The 19,621-nt window shown below is 37.8% G+C and overlaps 1 protein-coding gene across 1 annotated transcript in view; it reads left to right on the forward strand.

Annotated features, from left to right (window-relative positions):
- PTPRN2 (protein tyrosine phosphatase receptor type N2) overlaps positions 1-19,621 on the forward strand; it is a gene marked incomplete at both ends in the record, with an annotated part of 676,226 nt that overhangs the window by 630,284 nt on the left and 26,321 nt on the right. The window contains 3 exons of the mRNA XM_080609627.1: positions 718-795; positions 13,986-14,105; positions 15,243-15,409. Of these exons, the coding sequence (XP_080465753.1) occupies positions 718-795; positions 13,986-14,105; positions 15,243-15,409 (365 nt within the window). The remainder of the gene's footprint in view (positions 1-717; positions 796-13,985; positions 14,106-15,242; positions 15,410-19,621) is intronic.

Genomic DNA, 19,621 nt, shown 5'->3' on the forward strand with positions numbered 1-19,621 from the left:
TCCTATCAGCAGATCTTCTTTTTCAGCAAAATGGGCCCTAAGGTTTAGAACCAAGAAAACCACCCATCAGTTCGAAAACATTCATTGTAACACACTAATCCTATTTACTCTTGATGGCTTTGTTTCTTAGATTCTTCATTTTTTCTGCTCAGTGAATTTTCTGCTCCTTGAATTAAATGTAATAATTAAGGTCTTTAAGCAGGACTTCCTCTATTGAGGCCAAATCCATGCATTTAGATAAATCAGCTAACCAGAAAAAGCCAGAAACTGAATGTGTTCTCCATTTTTGCTGGTTTCCAGTTACATGTGCCCTTGACTGGCATGGTGGAAGTGGAGAACATATTTAGATGTGTGGAGCATTCTTAACACTCAGTGTAGAAAAATTTTTCGAATGGCTCTTAGGTTGCTATGAAACCATGAGTACTGATCTCAAATAAATGCCTTTGTCAACCACCATAAATGATGTTATGCTCCATATTGAGGACATAGGATATTGCTCATCATGTGTGCTGATAGTCATCTGGTAGCATCAGTCTTTTGTGGAAAAAGTTCTCCTCTGAGATTATAAATAGAACTTGTCTTGCCACTAAAGGACGCAGGGACATGTCAGTCCTTCAGGAAGTCCCATGTTTCAGCACTCACATGCTTTCAGTCTGTAGCACAGCAAGGGATTTTCTTTTAAATAAACCCAGTCTGTGTTCTCCTTCCTTATTCCAGATGGACCATGACCCCCGAAACCCTGCGTATATTTCCACCCAGGGCCCTCTTCCTGCTACTGTCGCTGACTTTTGGCAGGTAAGCTAAACAGCTCTTTGAAAACTGAATTTAAGTTACAAGTCAAATGTTTTCCTGTGCTTCTAGAAATGTGAGGTATATAGAAATACGCTGTGTGTGAGTCACAATAGGTGGAAAAACCTTTGTTCAAATGTCTGTTTAAAATCTAGGGCGGTCAGGATGAGAAGCTGTGATGATGCTGTAGATCTAGTACCCCACACTACATCAAAGCTGTTTGGCTCAGTGCATTATTTTTCTGAAGGGAAACTGAGTGCCACAGATTTCAACATGTTTTTTTGTCAGAGAACTTAAAAGTAAATCAAAATGAATACTGTCCTGGGTTCAGTAGCAGTAGTCAGTTTTTCTCCTTCTTAGTAGCTTTTGCAGCACTGTGTTTTTGACTTTCGGCTTGGGAATGGAGCTGATAACAGCGATGTTTAGACTGACCAAGGACTTTGTGAGTCTCATGCTCTGCCAGGGAGGAGGAGAAGCTGGGAGGAAGCAGGGACAGGACACCTGACCCAAACTAGCCAAAGAGGTATTCCATACCACAGCACGTCATGCCCAGGAGGTAGAACTGAGAGTTCCCGGAAGGGCTGGATCATGGCAGGGTGGGGGTGAGGTACCGGTTGGTGAACGGTTGTATTCTCTTGCTTGTTATTTCCTTTATCATTATTACTATTAGTGGTAGCAGTAGTGATTTGTGTTATACCTTAGTTATTAAACTGTTCTTACCTCAACCCATGGGAGTTGCATTCTTTTGATTCTCCTCCCCGTCCCTCCAGGAGCGGAGGGAAGAAAGGTGGGGGGGGGAAGTAGACTGCGTGGTTCTGATTTACGGCCTGGGCTTAAACCACGACAAACACCAAAATTATCTCCCCTGTGAGGAGTTTTAAGATCTAAGAAAAGCAAGAAAAGGTATTTGTCCCTTGGGCCATGTCCACCATCCCTGGAGGTATTTAAAAGATGTGTAGATGTAGTGCTTGAGGACATATTTTAGTGGTGGACTTTGCAGGGCTGGGTTAACTGTTGGACTTGGTGATCTTAAAGGTCTTTTCCAACCTAAACGATTCAATGATTCTGTGATATTCAAGCCATTTATGCATATGGCAAACCCTGTAAAGAATGCTTGTTCTTGAATTTATATTGAAAGCCTCAGGCCAAAATATTCATATTTTAGTGCCAGGTCTCCATAATTAAATTACAGCCAAGGACTGGATGATTTTCAGAGGGCCTGACCTTCTTAAGAGTGTAGCCAGAAGTCATTGTCATTCTCCAGATCAAAAAGGACCTAACACTATCTGCCAGGAATTTTTCCACTGAAACCTATTTCTCACATGTCCCAGGTCCCCAAAATGCTTAAATTCTTGTATATTTTCCCTACTACAGGTAGCCGATTTAAAGGCTGAGTTAAGATCCTGCCACATAAATTGAAGTAGGTGCATAATTATTTGCAGGATTGGGGCTAAAGGCAGTAGTTAGTGATGCACAAATATGAGCTTACTTTGCATGCAGTTTTTTTATGTTCTTGTGCAGCTCTAAGATTTAGACATATGCACTCCACCAGGCTAGGTGTGTGCAACTGTGTGACAGATATGCTGCGTTAGATATTCCTTTGTAAGTGTACATGTGTGCCTGAAAGCTTATAGAGGCTGTTTGGGGAGGAGGCCAACTGAGGCTTATTATGAACACGAACATATGTTTTTATCTTTTGTTTTGCATTATGAATTCTGAAACATTTGTTCTGAAGATAAAGAGTGTCTATGTACAAATTTCAAAAATGCTATTGTGTTCTAGGAGGTTGCATCAATTGAATCACAGAATCACAGAATCCCGAGGGTTGGAAGGGACCTCATCATAGGATCTATAGATAGATATCATCATAGATCATCTAGTCCAACCCCCCTGCAAGAGCAGGGTAACCTAGAGTACACCATCAGCTCTCTCCGTCTGCGTTGCTTGGTCTATGATTAGAAAGTGTTAACTGATCCTTATTGAAGATGTTTTTCATGTCACCATTTCCTACTATTTCTGATGAGGAATCAGGACATTTTCAAAATGTTTGTTTGATTGTGGGTTCCTGGATATTTAAATGCTCAGTCTGAGATATTTTGGGACTGCTTCTTAAAAGTGCAGAGCAAATGGTTTCTTCTTGAAGTGAGTTGAGTTGTTGGTCTGACTTAAATTTTCAAGTAACTTGAGTGGGTTTTTTCTTCACTATTTGGTAATTAGACATACCTGAGAACACTGATTTTTTTTTTTTTTTTTTTTTTTTTTTTTTGCTTGGCAGGTGAATTCGTTATAACAGGCATGATGCATGAAAATGTGTTTCTTAAGTTAAACATGCAAAATCCAATGCCATGTTAGCTGTTCTGTAACAATATGTTATAGTTCCTAAGGCCCAGGGTTTTAAGTGTATATTTTTGCATATTTGTATATTTATATTGTATTTTTATCTGCAACTGCACCTCTACATGTCAAAAAAAACATATCTTCTCATTTTTAGAGTCATTTAAAAAACACACTTTGTATAAGCTTTTTTGCTAACTCAGAAATCAGAATTAATCATGCAAACAGAGTATGAAGGATATATTTTGTTCTTCTCCCATTCCAATCTGAACAGCTAAGCAAACAGTTTGCAAAGACACAGAGAGTAGAACTGAAATGTTATTTCTGTGATCCAATCATATTCCTTCCAAGTATCCTTTGGTACTCAAAAGGTCTCTTTCTTGACTTTCTGTCTTCATGCTGTTTGTGAGTATGGAGTCTTCACTCTCCTTCACTTTCCTTCTGCTCTTTTTAGTGATTTCTCCTCCCAGTTATCCAGCAGTGAAAGTTCATTCCATCTCCCCACCAGATCTGATGTAAACACCTCCTCTGTAGCCATTTATTTGGCAGCCATGGTTCAGCATCTGCTCAAATGAGGCTATGTGTCCATTTTTGATGTTATATTCTTTTATTGTTTCTTCTGTTAGGTTCCATAGAAAAGTTTGTTTCTTACATTTATTTTTGTGATGGCTGTCACTTCAATCTACCTATATCAGATTGGTCTATCACCCACTTTTCTTAAACTTCCTGAAGATCATACATCAATGTGCTAGTTACTGTCCCAAGCTTTTTACATGCCCTTATGGTATCAACCGGGTGTAACAAACAGGCCAAGAGAGATTAACTCCTTACAGAAGACTGCATCCATAACCCCTGACATGTAGTAGGTCCATTGTACAAGTTGAAAGCCATGGCTTGAAATTGTTGTGGTTTATGCCCACATGCAGGAGCAAAGTTTCATCGGACTGTACCTATTTTAAGGTAAAGCATGGGCAACCTGCACTTGCTGTGGAAAATAGAGTATTAACTCCTGTCAGGGCAGAATCCTTTGATGTTTACTTGAATACATTTTTTTTGTGTCGTTTATACAGAACATGGTGCTGCCACCAGGGATTGTTTAAAGATTCAGTTATTCATTCCTGATACATCTTCTCAGTGGTTCTCCTCCCTCTCCCTCCTCCACTTAATACCAGCTGTTGCTTTTTTCCCCTTTTGTGTGCTCAGTGAAGCAGTTTTCTGACTGATAGTGAGAAGAGTGACAGACTCCAGAGAGACCTAGGACTGTTCGGCTGTTCCTTGCCTAAATGCACAATGTCATGCTTTAGCAAGTCTAACAGAAACTCTTGGAGCTTGGCATCACCTTCTATGGCAATATTTAGTAGATATATTGCTTTATATTTTTGCAGAGTCTTAGCTGCTAAGATTCCCAAAAGCCTAGTTGCATGGTGGGTAACAGACACTCCATTTTATCTTGGAGTTGCTGAAGCCCCAGGCTACCCCAGTAAGAAACTGTTATAATTGTTTCCACTCCTGTAGACATTTCAAGCTGATTTCTAGAAAACACTTGTCTAAAAAGCATGAGTGTTACTTGAAGGTATAAGACAGCTTTCTTGCCATTTACACAACTGATACGCATAATGAAATCCAGACTGCACCTGATTTGTCCTGACTGTCTGGATTTCATGTTCAAATTCCAGAGATACAAATTTTAAACCTATTTTCCCTTAAACTTGCATTAGATTCTTCCACCTATCAGTGGCTGTGTCTACATTAGCAAGCAGTGTAGCCCGCTAGGAGTAGAGTTGTAGAGAGTCACAGTGTTTACTTTGTAGGTTTTACTTTAGGCCAACTGTTCAGTGGTCTAGTGGACCAAATGCCTGTTGTCAGGGGAGAAGGCTACAGATATATTTGGAGGAAGCTTCTTCCAGAAGGAACTTAGAGCTCTAAAATTGCTCTGCAGTGCCTGCTTCTCTTCATCTCTGTCATCTATGTGATCATGTGGTCACATCCATTATCTCTATTTAAGACCAAACAGATGATGTAGTTTTGAATAATCTTTTTTTCTAGTTTTATTGGCAAACCTCTCTAAAACCTGTTATGTTAATCCAGTGTCCAGTATTTTTGTGCAAGTGACACTTAGTAGACACTTAGCAATCAAATTCCCGTTTACCATATTCAAGTTGCTCAGATCTGAACAAAGATCATGGTTAGGTCAGGGTTAGGTCTCTTTCCCAAAATGGGCAAAACTTTTTCTTAAAAGATGGATGATACTTTGTCCAGGCTCCTTTTGTTTAGCATTCATACTAGTGATGAGCAGACTCATGCCTAGTACCACTATGGAACTAGAAGGGGACCAGTTTCAATCATCTCACAAGTGACCACTTCTTGAAAGATTGTCTTTTTTTGATAAGGTGAGGAAGAAGAATAGGTTTTGTTCTTGAGTACCATCTAATTTGAGCCACTAGAGCTGGCCATTAGACTCAGCATTTTCCATACACCTTTCTATTCATCTGGGTTTTCATGTTGACCTGAGAGAGATCAGCTTGATGGAAGTTTTTCTTTCAAAGGTGCAGTCTTTGAGTTGGAGATAGTCCAAACTCCTGTATATTAATCATTTTCAAATCTTGCTCAATTTTGTATATTTTGGAAATATTATGGTGATAAAAAAGGTACTCTGGCTTTTCTAATGGTGTAAGACCACTTCTAGGCATCAGACTTCCACAGCTGTCTGTGTCCCTCCAATTTACTTCTCCAGTTCCTTCTATTCTTGGCACAGCTCCTCTAAGTCAGCAAGTGCCAAGTTAGTTCCAACTTTCCTGTCTTACCTCTTTCTTTGAAAACTTTCTAGCCTGCAGGAGTTGTGTTGTCAGTCATCTCATTGATCTGTTTTGCCATAGGGCTTCCTAATCTGTCTGGATACTCTGTGTTTGCGGCTCAAGCAGAGATTTCATCTCTGCCTGCATGTCATCTCTTAGACCGCTCTGGAAATTTTCCAGCTACTACTTTAATTAATTTTTAAAAGCTTCCAGCTGATTTAAGTCTTCCTTTAATTTCATCTAGTCTTGTTTTCATCTCTTTTTACCAATTACTATTTCCGAGAGATACCTCCTTCATTCATTCTATTTTGGTTCAGTGGGAATTCCACCTCAGGATTCGCTTTCTTGAAAACTGGATGCCTCTCCTCACATGGTATTAATCCATTTTTACCTGAGTAGTTAAACAATTTGCCAGGTCTGTGGGTTGTTTTCTTCTCAGCTGGAAAGAAGATTCATCCTCAGGATAGGGTTTTGCTTTGATATAGTTCCATTTTATTTACAAAGAAAGCAGAGAGTTTTATTTCCTTGAACAAAGACAGAATCAAATAACAGGCAATAAATTCTTTTTTCCAAGCGTCGTTCACCCAGTGTTTTACCCCCAACCTCTTTTTCAGCTTTTCTTCTACCAGATCACAATGGTAGTTGTTGAGCTGTGCTAGGGGTTTCTTTATTCCTTTTACACATTTTTGTTGCTTATCTGGATTAAACATCTTGCCTTGATTAATGCCTCTCTCTGTGCATTAAGCATATCAGTTTCTAGAGAAACTTATGGGTCCATATGCTTCCCGTTTCTCTTGTTTTTGATGATAACTTCTGTAATTTCAGTTATCAGGCTCCATAAAAGAGTTTGCTTGTTTCTTACATTTATCTTGAATGAAAGGTGATGATTTTGTCCAGCAGCTTCAGTGAGATTTCACTCAGCTCTTTCACATAATGCTATTAAAATTCAACATCTCTTTGAACATAATTCAAAAGAAAGAGGATGTAGAACATTTCTGATCTATAACAAGTTTTCACAGCAGGAGTTCCATGTTGTGAATAATTCTGGAGGCATAAAATTTTATTATTTCCTGCATGTGCTGGGTTATAATTCCATGAAGTATTTGACATCAAGTACATGTCTTAACTTGCAATGTATTCTAAGAAGCAGGGATGATAATATGCAAGAAACTATTCCTAGGAGTTAAGAAATTTAAAACCAACTGTCCTTGCACTGAAAAATTGTTCTTAATTATGCCAGTTTTATAAATTGCATGTCTGCTAAGGTTCATCATCTCCAAATGGAGATTTCTGTAGGAGGCCATAATTTTTCTCTCTGGAAAATACCCCACGTAATGCCTTGCTTTCATAAATCTACCCACACTTGCTCCTCTATCCACTCTCCCTTTTTGGAGGGAAATGCATTTTCATAGTTTTTTTATTTTACAATATTAAATGAAATAGAGGGAGGGATCAGGCAGTTCCCGCCAAGTGACTTAAGAAGATATGCTTTAATTGCCTTAGAAAATGAAGCCACATATGATATATTTTTGTAAATATTTGTTGTGGTTTTGTGCTGTCCTCCCTCTATAACTAACATAATTAATAAGTATATGAACATTATGTAACTTCTGTAGAAGGAGTGGAGAAATATGATTTTCCTTATTTTGCAGATGTCCAATGAGGTTCAAAGCACCTACAACAAATACAGTCAACGCTTATAGTCTGGACCAGGAAATTCTGTCTTTTTCCTGAATAGATCTGTGTCTCAGGCTAGGCAGTTCCCCAGATACCTTAGTCCCTGAAGAGCTCCAGTCTGGCAAGGATGACAGAGCAGACACCACTCATGAACAGCACTGACCAGGAAGGCAGATGGCAGGTGCTGCCCCTTTATGATTAGGATGCTCCTCTAGGAAGTGTGAATGAGCTTTATCCTATATATTCTGAATCAAACCCATGCTTTTCATTACTTCATCTTTCCTCCACTATTCTGCAATACATGAAATAGCCTTGAAATTGGAAATGTTCTTCAACCTTCTTGTTAAAGCTGGGGCCGGGCAGCTGTTGCTGACTAACAAAAACAAAGCTTACTGGAGTACAGGTTTGCCCTAGTGCGATTACAGGGAGTAGGAACACCTCATCTCTGCTCCTCTGTGTTTTTTCCACTTTTACTGCAAGATTATTAAATGTAAAGTGCAGAAGGAGTCCCAAGAGTAACACCGGAGCCCTAATGTGAGCCAGGGAGTTGGGTTGCCATTTGCTTTTTGTTGCCCCCAGTCCTGCATTTCTTAATCTAATGCTATTTTAGAATATTTTTTCTCTACCCATATTCAGGAGTGTATTATCACTGTCAGTTCAAAAACTGACCATTGTTTTCCTCCCAGGTCATGCCAGCATATTAAGAACCCTATTCCCGAGTTGCAGTCTTGAAGACATGAATCTTTGCATGTCTGATAGCACTTGCTTCTCTCTTCCAGTTTTGGAATTCAACAGAACAAATACAGAATACTGTCAGTTGATTGTTTGCTGTGTATAAAGGATTAGTCATCAGTGATCTCCAAGGGCAAATCCTGGTGGGCTGAAAAAGTCTCCCTGCAAAATCGGTGTTCCAAGCCCATGGGCTGAGTAGGAACAACTGTACCAAACCCTTCCCTGCTCTAATTGCTGGTTTCTGTGCTCCCAGTTCAGCATGTTTTATGAGTACTGAAATTAATTTACAGACTAAATTATTCTTTTGCATACTGTTCTGTGCAGAACACAGTGATTTCAAGCAGTCTTGATTCCCAGGTTTTATTTTCCTTGCCTGGAATGGGACTTCCTGCATGTCTGATCAGTTCTTACCTTCAGAAAGAAAAGCAGATGAAAAGCGACATAAAGCAATTCAATGTTCAAAATATGCATATTTTAATTTAATAAAAGAAAAACAGCAAGGGAGAGAGAGGCACCGAACAATAGCCCCTAGAGCTCTAGTAACTTGTCAAGCCATGTGAAATAAATATAGCATTAGGAATTCCACAGACGTTCAGTAAAGGAGTACACATTTACCATGCTCACTTCTAATTATGCCTCTGGTTGGAGAAGGTACTTACAAGTGGTACTTTGAAAATTTCTATCCCTTTATTGTGTAAGTTCCACCTTTCCAATACCAATGTGAAAAGCTAATTACAGGCATTTTTGGTGGACTTTTCCTCCTTAATGTAATTTTGTCAGCACTGCAATACTAAATAGCATTCATATTTAAATTATTTAATAATGAGGCTTGAGTTAGGAGTCTACTGAGAAGAATAAGAACAGTTTATGTCCCTCTGAGAAAGCAGAAGTTATTGCTACACATACAGTCATCTTGAATTAGCAATTCCCACTGACTTCCAAACAATTGTTGCTGCAGCAGTAGGGTATAACATATGGAGCCAGTTTAACGACCATGTATTTATATAAGGTGCTCTCTGAAGGCATCTTTTCAACTGCTAGAGTCAGGGTTTTAGAGTCAGGGTTTTTTTAATTAAATAGAGATTGTTGATCACTAATTTTTCAACCTATAGCTTTGTTTAACTGTCTGGCACAGCTATGATATTGCAAATGGCAATTCTGACCTTGACAAATTTGACCCATTACATGTCAAAATGATAAGTCATTTTCAACCAAGTGTTTCACAGAAAAGGTTGCTTTTTGACTGGCATACATTGTGAAGTTCTAGTTGAGAACTAAAATCTAATTCCCCTCTCCTTTTTTTTTTTTTTTCAGTTAAAAGATAACTCTTTTTTTTTTTATTACCCATTAAAACATTGCATTTGGTTTTAAAATATTGCAGAAAACACCATTTCCTGATTGTATCCATTCAATACAATGTTTCCAATTTCCAGTGGAGAATTTGAAAGAAGTCACATTTGAGTTACTTATTTTCAAGACATGTAACGGGATAATTATCTGATCCAGCAAGGGTTAGTACCTTGCTTTTTTTTGTTGTTTTAGAAGTTGTGTTTATTCATGCTGAGTTTTGATTATCATTAGAAATTATTTGGGGTTCATTTGCTTGTTTGTCTGCTTTTCCAAATAGTTGCATTTGCCTAAAAGACTGAAAAGGTGAATTCTTTAGTTTTCTAGAGATCTCTCCTAGAAAGCAGCTGGTATGATTCACCTGTTATTTTTAGGTTGGATTTAACTCATTATCTATTTTCTGCTTTTATCATCACTTTGTAGAAAGTTCTTCACCAGTCCCCATCAAAAGAAGAGTGTCTGGTCAGAGCTCATACTTTGTCATTTCCCTGTCACAAAAATAAGGGAGAAAATGAGTGAAAAGGGGGTTTGGGTGGGATCATTTGTTATAAAAAGAAGCTTCAAAATGACGAAGTGTCTGAAAAAAACCAAAGGGATTCATATTAACCATTTTTTCACAAGCTAGTAAACAAGGACATTTTAAAATATAAGCTTTCAAAAACTGGTGTTTTATCAGATTTATGGCAGTGTTGTAATGCTGATTCTCCTATTTGTGACAATTTTTCTCCTTACTTGAAAAAGGGAGCAGTTCTGTGCTCCTTTGCAGGTAATTTGTACTAAATATATTTCCTCCCAATGTGGAAGTCCTTTGTAAGAGACTGGCATGCTGGGTAACCACAGCATGAGGTCTCTACACATGGTGGATTTCATCAACAGGGAATCCTGTGGATGTCAAACACACTGCTCATCTTTGGGTTGCAGGATTCAGCCTTTAATTTGCAATAAATGAGGTGGGATGGCGTTATTCTTGTCTAAGAAATGTTTTGAGAATGGTAAAGGCTGCAGGTAGACATGTCACACAAAATTATACACTGTCTTTTCCAGCAAAGCATGCATTTCGAGCTCTCTAGTGAGCTCCTATATGTAACTCGGAGTTTCTCACTTCCATTCAGAAGACTCTATTGAACACTTCTTCTTCTCTTGAAAGTATTACCATAAATTGCAAACAGGAAACTGCCCCTGCTAAGTAATCTAAATAAGTTTAGTTTTATATATTATAAATATTTGTATATATTACATATATATATAACATATTTACTTTTCATAGACATTTAGGCAAATAAGGCAGAATTTTGCTGGGCTCTATCTAAAAAGAAAAATCTCTGCCCTAAGGACCTGATATTCTCTTTATTCTTGTATCACATGCATTGACTTTCTTTCTATTGTGCATGCATACGAAGTTCAGAATTACGTGAATTACTGTGAATTTGAAACCAAGCCTCCTCCTTTACTCTCCAAGCCCAGCTGAAATGTCTCTTTGGTATCCAGATGCTCTTCTCCGAAGGCTGTACTGGGATTGTGCAGAGCAGGTCTGTGGTACCTGTTCCTTTGTTACAAAGACACACCCCTCGGGGCCACTTTCTAATACATGGCCAGGTCTGGACAGTGCACATAGTAAAGTGTTAAGTGTTGGAAGAGCTTTTGAAAAACCCGTCACCAAGTTAAAAATGGGGTGGTGAACAGGTGACAGTATAAAACTCCATGAACTGCCTTTGATTCCTCCCGCTTCTACGTTACTTGGAAAGAAATCCGAGTAGCAGTCTGATGGTCTAATGTTTAAGTTGTCAAGGAAACAAAGAAAATGCTGTAGTCCTCCAGTCACAGACTGTGAGTCTTAGTGAAAATCCCATCTCAATGGTAAGCACAGGAGATACAGTGACAATTGCTTGTAACAGGGATGATGGCACTAGTTTGTATTGCCTTCTTGATTTAGTAGGTTTGACTTCTACATTTTCACACAATGACCTAAAAGAAATATTATACCCCAGAGTAACTTTGAAATTGTTTGTTTAAATTAACTTTCATTTGGATTTATGCTTAATGAAATCTTCAGAGACGCAGACAGCCCCTCTGTAATGAAATGCTATATCTTTGAACCAATGAACAGGGCTGCCAAACTGTAAGGATTCCTCTCTAAATGAGTGGGCTTTTATAATGTTACACTTGGGTGGCACAAGCAGAGTGGTAGATGATTAGTTTATGGTCTAGATCATTGTATTTTTATTGCACTCATAAAAACTGTGTTTCTCCTCATTTTCGTAATGGCTTCAATGAGCTTCTATACCTTCTAGAGGCACATTAAATCGTTATGTGATGAAAGTACTGATTTAGTGGGGCTAGTTTTAAAGTAAGATGCATGTTTTGAATTCTTATCTTAGTCTGATTGCTGACTAGAAAAGGTGAAACTACGTTAGAATGAATGAGATCTGTATCATCTTCCTTACATACAAAGAAGGTTCCCAGCTGCGGCCTAAAACAAATGCAGTGCAAAAAAGATACAAATGATAAATCTACATCTGTCTTTAAAATAAATTAGCTGTCAATTTAAAGTATTTGAGCTGGCTTTGTGGCATTATGAGTTTCTAATGGGAGGGTGAGTGGATTACAGACTTTTTTATTTAAAAATCTTTTTAAGGGAAAAAAAAAAAGAAGGTAAAGAAGATTATTTTTATGCCTTACATTCAACTGTAAGTTTTTCCCCACTTCTGTTTAAATTGATAAATAACCCCATTCTCTGCAAACCCTAGATTCATTTCTCTAAATTAATTTCTAAGCTGGTTTTAAAAGTTGGTTTAATTATGTTGCAAAATGAAAAAAAGAAAAAAAAGGAAGAAAAATGTAATTTGTTTCCTACATGCAAGCTATTCTTAAAAGGGAAGACAACATCATTATCCATGAATGGGAAACCTTTTTATTTGATATGTAATTAAAAAAAAAATAATCCTTGAATTGAATGTATCATCTCATCTTTGCACAGTTTAGACAAAGGCCTTTTTTGTTTACAAAATTTACATGTCAATACAGTTGCTTATAAATATTTCTGTGAAATAAACATAACCCTTCACAAAAAAAGCAGTTTTCTCTTCATTCAGTAATTTTATATGCTAGCAGAAAGACAATGGAAGTTGTATGCAAATATAACATCAATGTACAGCATAATAATAACAGTTTTTAGTGATTATGCTGCTTGGTATTAATTCATAGGAGCCTTTTTGTTCAGCCGTGGGCTGTGTTTGGAAGAGAGATACGCCAGAGCATCTTTGCTTGTTTGCTGTTTGTGGGAGATATCCACAAATCCATTAGTTGAGGATGTGCTGGATTCCTGTATCCTACTCTGTGCCTGGTCTAAATTATTAAGCGATCACGCCGGTAGTGAAGAAACTGTTTTCCTCTGTTCCTGCTGTACCTGTGCACTGAGCGCACCGTCTGCAGCAGGATTTGGACTTTCCTTCTACCTCCAGAAAAAAAGAGGAAAAAAAAAAAAGGAAAATAAAAGGGGAAAAGAGGGGAGAGAACAAAAAGAATAAGGAAAGAGAAAGAGGAGAAAGAGAACGAAAGAAAAGACAAAAAGGAAAATAGGAAAAGAAGAAGGAATAGGTGAAAGACAAAGGAAAAGAAAAAAAGGAAGATTTTTTTTAAAAAAGGAAAAACAGAAAAGAAAGAAAAAAGAAAGAAAAAGTAATGGCCATTTGCAACAAATCTTTTATAAGATCTTTTATGTGTTTGGAGGAATATTTCTTCATCTGAAATGTTTCTGGAAGAACAGATTTGATTTAGGTTTTTCCTGCCTTTTCCTCATTACTGCTGTACAGATCCAACTTTTATGATTGTTTCAGTAATGCCGTACTGCAATAGCTTTTGCTACATGGCAAACTGTAAAATGACACAGGGTGGAGGACACAAACAGGTTTCAGCACATGTGACTTTAGCAGGTCTGTACTGCTTTAGCATTAAATATCAAATCCCAAATAACTATGTGTCCTGCAAGCGCCATTCAGCGTTCCCTTTGTGGATCTTAAAGTTTGACAGAAAAACAGCTGAACACAGTACCAGGAACAAGGAGAGGTTTTGTGGAAGACCCTAGCTGAAATCGCGGGAAATTCTTTAATATTGCATGGACTTCTGCAAAATATGGTGCCAGTTTATTCAGGGATTTGAAAGCAGCTGCAGAGTAAAAGTGTCTAATGAAAATGAAATAAATTTCCTGTGAATGGAATAAATTTTGATTGTGTGTCTGAGTGCAGTAATTATACATGTCACGCAGTAATTAGGCAGTCACAATGTGGCCACGGTATCTTTCTTTGTCTGCAGATGGTCTGGGAGAACGGCTGTGTCGTTATTGTCATGCTGACACCCCTCGTGGAAAACGGAGTCAAACAGTGCTACCACTATTGGCCAGACGAAGGGTCAAACCTGTACCACATCTATGAGGTACCTAAACAGAATATCTGGTTGTAAACGTGACAGTAAGTGTATGGGTTGGTTTCATTGATTTTGTGTGGGACAAAATGGTGTTCAAGCCGATCTAACCTGGAGATCAAGCTGAGGGCTCTTAAATACACTTTCTGTGCCTTCAAGTAGTTTTGGATTTGTAGAAAATGCAAGTGCAGTTTTAATAGCTGAATAAAATCTAGTAAATTATGAGCCAAGGATTACAATGCAAGCATGGACAATAATTTGGTCTTTCAAATGGTTTTTCAAGTAGTTGAAATTTGAAAGTGTGTATTTATTTTTTACAGTAAAAATAGTATTTTTAGAACTAATGAATTTTGCCTTAGGAAAGCCATGTGTATATCTTTGTAGAAAAGCCTCTGTATAGCTTTAGTAATTAACGCTATCTATTTTTACCTCTTGCTTCAGTCACGACAGCAAATATGTATTTTTATTTTCTGCTTTACGCTTCTAGCCCAAAATACCATATCACTAATTTTGTTGCAGTGTAACATTGACAATGGCTGTCAGATTTTTCCAGTTGTCCAGCTGAGCAGAGGAGGAAAATAATACCACGATGCCAAATAAGAAGAATAGGAAAATGTGAAGGAATACTGTTGTTTATACTAAAAAGTTCACAAACTCGTTTTCAGAAAAGATGAGCGCTGCAAATAACCTGCATTTTTTAATGCTTATTTTTCTACATAACAGAAGAAACTGACTTTTCACTTCTCATATGAATTCAACGCAGATTTTTAAGACCTCTGAGAGCGGCCTGAGCAGTGCATCGTGGACATTTCTGAGTAGAAAGCAGCTGGAGTCTGACATATTTTCAGGCAGTGTCTTTTGTATCCACATAAATATATAAAGTTTCAATGTAGTGATTTTTCCTTTTTTGTGAAGACTGTCATGAATTTTTCTTGTGTTTTCAATAAAATAGCAATGGCAGCTAACCCCTTCCTGACAACTACATTGACTGCTAAATCAAAAATATTTTCCCAGCACTGGCCAATTTACTAATGAAAGTAAAACTTTCATGCAATTCCTTCATTTGAGACATCTTATACCTGCAATCCTGAATGTATGGCTTGCAACTGAAATTGCTGATCTCTGTTTGTTCCTTCCTGTGGGGTGCAGGTAAACCTTGTCTCTGAGCACATCTGGTGCGAGGATTTCCTAGTGAGGAGCTTCTACCTGAAGAACCTGCAGACAAACGAGACGCGCACAGTGACACAGTTCCACTTCCTCAGCTGGAATGATCAGAGGGTTCCTGCTTCCACAAGATCACTTCTGGATTTCCGCAGGTAAAGCACAAAATATTACAGTTTGTTTAAGACCATACAGATCTGAGGAACTAAACTAGTCGTTTTACTTGTCCTTTAAATATTTCTGGTTTGAAAAGGGAGTCCTCAGCCTGTGATGCCACAATGCTAAACTAACACAAAAATCTGCAGTAGGTTGATGTATAATGTTGTTTCACCCATAGCTGTTGCCTGGTTTTAGGACATACTCATTTCCCATTTAGAGGTAGATAGCTTTTCTCCGTTTGTTCAGCTCTTCAGTGCTTCCGCATTTCTTTGTTTTCCAAGTATTTATCCATTCTCCAACTTCCAGGCTTTTTGTGTGGCTCCCCTAAGATCCTTATTGCAGGAATCTCACAAATTATGTAGTATAAGCATGCTTGGGAGAAGAAAAAAAAAATCACAATGGAGTCACATGGCAATAACAGCATTGCCATGACAGCGTTTGCTCATAAGGATCAAACAGTAAGGTCTGTAGACCTTCTTTGGCTGCAAGAAGGTGGAAATTCGAGAAAGCAGATGAAAGTGTTGACAAAGTGTACCCTCTGGACTTTTCACGAAAGTCAACGTGGCTTTAAAATACAACTATACAAAGGCAAAACCTGTGAAGGTCCTTGCCACCTTCTCTAATGTTTGCTGTGCCTATCTAAATTCTAATTTGAAAATTAAAGCCACACATGATACATACTGGTCTGAAATAATCTTCATTTGATTGCAAACTGTGCCCAGTGCCTCATGTGTAGGTGTTAGTGTGTATCAGCTAATCCACACCGATGTGCTTATGACTGATGAATCTCTGGGAGGTATGAGGAGTTGGTTCTCAATCCACAAGCAGCCTGTGGGATCGCATGTTTTCATCTCTGTACTACAATATCACCTACAACCCCCCAAAGTGATTAGAAGGGGCTCAGTGCTCGAAAGGTCCAAACTTCTTTCAATATGTGCTGGGAGCTCTGGCTGATGCCAGTCGGATTTACGCATCTGCACCTAAGGGGAAGAAGCTGGCGTATATCCAAAGAGAGCTGTTTGTCCAGTTCTCTGTTGGCAGAATTTTACCCTTAAAAATTTAGGACTAAATGCCACCCTTCATCCATCAGTATTCTCATAGATATTGCAAGGCTCTTCAAAGCAGAGAGTCATCTCACGTGGTGCAGGTCAAGTAACAATACAGCTGTACTGCATCACTAGGAGCAATGGCTAGGTAAAAATATAAAGCTATGCTACACAGTAGCAACACAAAAGAAATTGGAAAGGAATGAAGCACAGCCATAGGATGGAGTTGAAATTGTAATTGAATTTTCAAGGTTTTCTTCTCTGGGTTCAAACTTTACTGTGATTTTTATAGGTTGATTTCCCTTTTGCTTTGGTACCGAGGAAGTTGCCTGTTTGAATTTCTGTAGAAGAAAATCTGAACTGGTTCCATTAAGCTGTGTGAGGCTGCAGCACAGAGCCAACACAGCATCTGATTTTACTCTTTCTGAAGTTAGTGGGAAAGCTGCTAGGAATTCTAACTAGACTATAAATGGCCTGTACAGCCAGGACATCTGAAGTTCGAAACACCTCAACTCTGAGTTGCTTCTGTAAGAACTGAGGTCCCTGCATGAACTGCAGGATTAGATCTCCAGAAAGTCAGAGTTCACATCTCCAAGAAAGTACTTCTTAGAGTGACATTATCTAAGGGTTAAATAACCATGTTGAAGAAGTGTTGTGCGATACTTTGAAAAAGAAAAATGATAACTAGGTGAGAAAAGTAGTGGAGCTGCCATTCTTTGTATTTGAAGCCAGTACGAGAATGAACCTGTTAAGATTTAATTGAATTCTGAGTGTTCATTTCATATGTATTCACAGTCCAGGGTAGGGTACTGTAATCATTTGCTACGTGCAGATTTTGTACAATGAACTCATAATACTGAATGCATAGTAAAATTCCTCCTGAAAAGGAATTTTGGCATGCACAATAGCTGGTTTATGAATCTCAGTTTTCTTGGTCATCTGACTTTGCTGATTTTTATTTTTTTTTTAATGACAAAAAACCTAATGCACTATTGCTAAAATAATGTATTTGGAATTCATATTTACAACCCATGTTTTGCACCTGAAGCTTCCTATTCAAAGTACAAACTCCATTGAATTACAACAGCTGAGTCACAAAGGCCCCACAATAACCGTCTGATAGCGCTACCACACTCATAGTAAGGTAGTGCAAGGAAGGGGCTGCTCTCATTTCTCTTAATCTTATCTATGTTTTTATGTGCATTCAGTGTGTTTGTATATATATGGATATGTGTGTATATTTATATATTCACATACATATATGAAATTAAGCATATACATAACCAACCCTCTATTTTTTTATACTTCATCGCCAAGAAAAATTGGATTCCCAAAATTACCTTGCCCAGAGTCTGTGGAAATATGGACCTTAAAATTTTTATTTGAGTAAATTTTAAAAGTCTCTTTGAAAACTGAAAGCTTACATTTCTCTTACTATGTATCAGACAGTGTTTTAGATGATTTTGCATCTAGCAGATACATTAAACTTTGCAGAATTATCTACCATATTTTCGTAACATAGGTACAAATTGCAAAAAAAGAGATTATTCTATATATTTTTAAAATCTGTGCCAAAGACAGTCCCTGAGAGGTGAGGCTACTACAGAAACCACTGGTCAGTTTTAAATGCTTCTGGAGTCCTAATTTCATTTTGAACAATAGACCAATCATTATTGCTCTGGACTAGCTTGTTAGTCATGCACTGATATGTGTCATTAAATATTTCTCGAGCCCAGAGGGAGCACATTTACACTTTAAAGAGGGACTGCTAAGCTAAAAGATAATTAGCATCACATGTGAGGGCTTTGCTTAAAATATATATCTACTATGCTATCACTTCTTGCTGTGTGCAATGGCATTTACTAACACTGCTCACTTTAAAAATGGACAAATTCTTATTTTGCCAGCTAATTAGCGGTTGCCAGTGTCATTTTTGTGATGTTGCAGCTAGTAATATGAGCCCAGTTGCATAGTCACAAAAGTGATCATTGGAAACTGTGACTCTGCTGCAGGGACAATGTGGGAAACCCCTTTTCTGAGCCTCTAACGACCTCTGACCTTTGCTTGCTGATGGTTTGCATGATGATTTCTTTTTCACTCAATGAGCCAAGGGTTGGTTTGTATTACTAATCATTCTTTCTGAGTTAATTCTTCCTGTATATGTATATATATATAATATATATTCAACATTTAAGAACTTTGCTTACTGATGAATTTTCAGCTCACTCTCATTAGCCAGAACTAAGAATGAAATGAGATGTTGCTGCACTTCTAAATATTTTCATAAACTATATATAGACAAATCTATGAACCAGCTGGATTGAAACCCTTTGTTATAATGTGTTTTCTGAAATGTGTGATAATGAAAATGTTTGAAACGCCTTCAATAAAACTGACAAACATAAGGTGTCTTTCCCTAACATGTGTCTCTGGCTGTCTGATTTACTGAGAGGTCTGATTTACTGATAGGTTGAGATCGAGTTTCTCATTGAAATTATATTAGGACTTCAGTAGATGGCTAGTCACAACATGAAAATATCTTATTACTGATGCCATACAAGGAACAAAGGAACCACACAGGCAGAAAAAGAAATGGGAAATACCCCTCTGTAGTTATTAGCTTTTATTTAATACCTTAAATGCAGAAACAACTCTTTACTAATGCACATGATGGGAGGTGGAGGGGATGGGATGATGACCAGCTGCACATAGGAGAATGCAGACTGATTTTGACAGACACCGTTGCAGATGTTTCAAATATAATTTACAGTACAATACAAAAAAAGAATATCAGGCTTTATATTGTATAGAAGGAGTAGATCCTCAGATATGATCACCAAGAACTGAATGGTTCATTCATGTGAAAACTCTCCTGCAGCTTAAGTCACTGAAGTTTTGCTTGGTAGTGCCTCCATGTATATGCATTTGTGGACATTATAAATGGTCCATTTAACTTCTAAAGTCAGGTGTGTCTGAGTGCCTTGTCACTTATTTCATAGAATATTGTTCTACTGCATTAATTACTTACATCCAAGGAATATAAATAGAGGCAGAATGTCTCTGCAAGTATGATTTACATCAGTAAGCGAAAGAGTAAGAATTGTGAAAAAAATCCTGAATTCTAATGTTTAAATGGAATCATTGCATGAACTTAATATTGTT

This window comes from Psittacula echo (assembly GCF_963264785.1).
Source record: "Psittacula echo genome assembly, chromosome: 2".
In the NCBI taxonomy this organism is placed as follows: Eukaryota; Metazoa; Chordata; class Aves; order Psittaciformes; family Psittacidae; genus Psittacula; species Psittacula echo.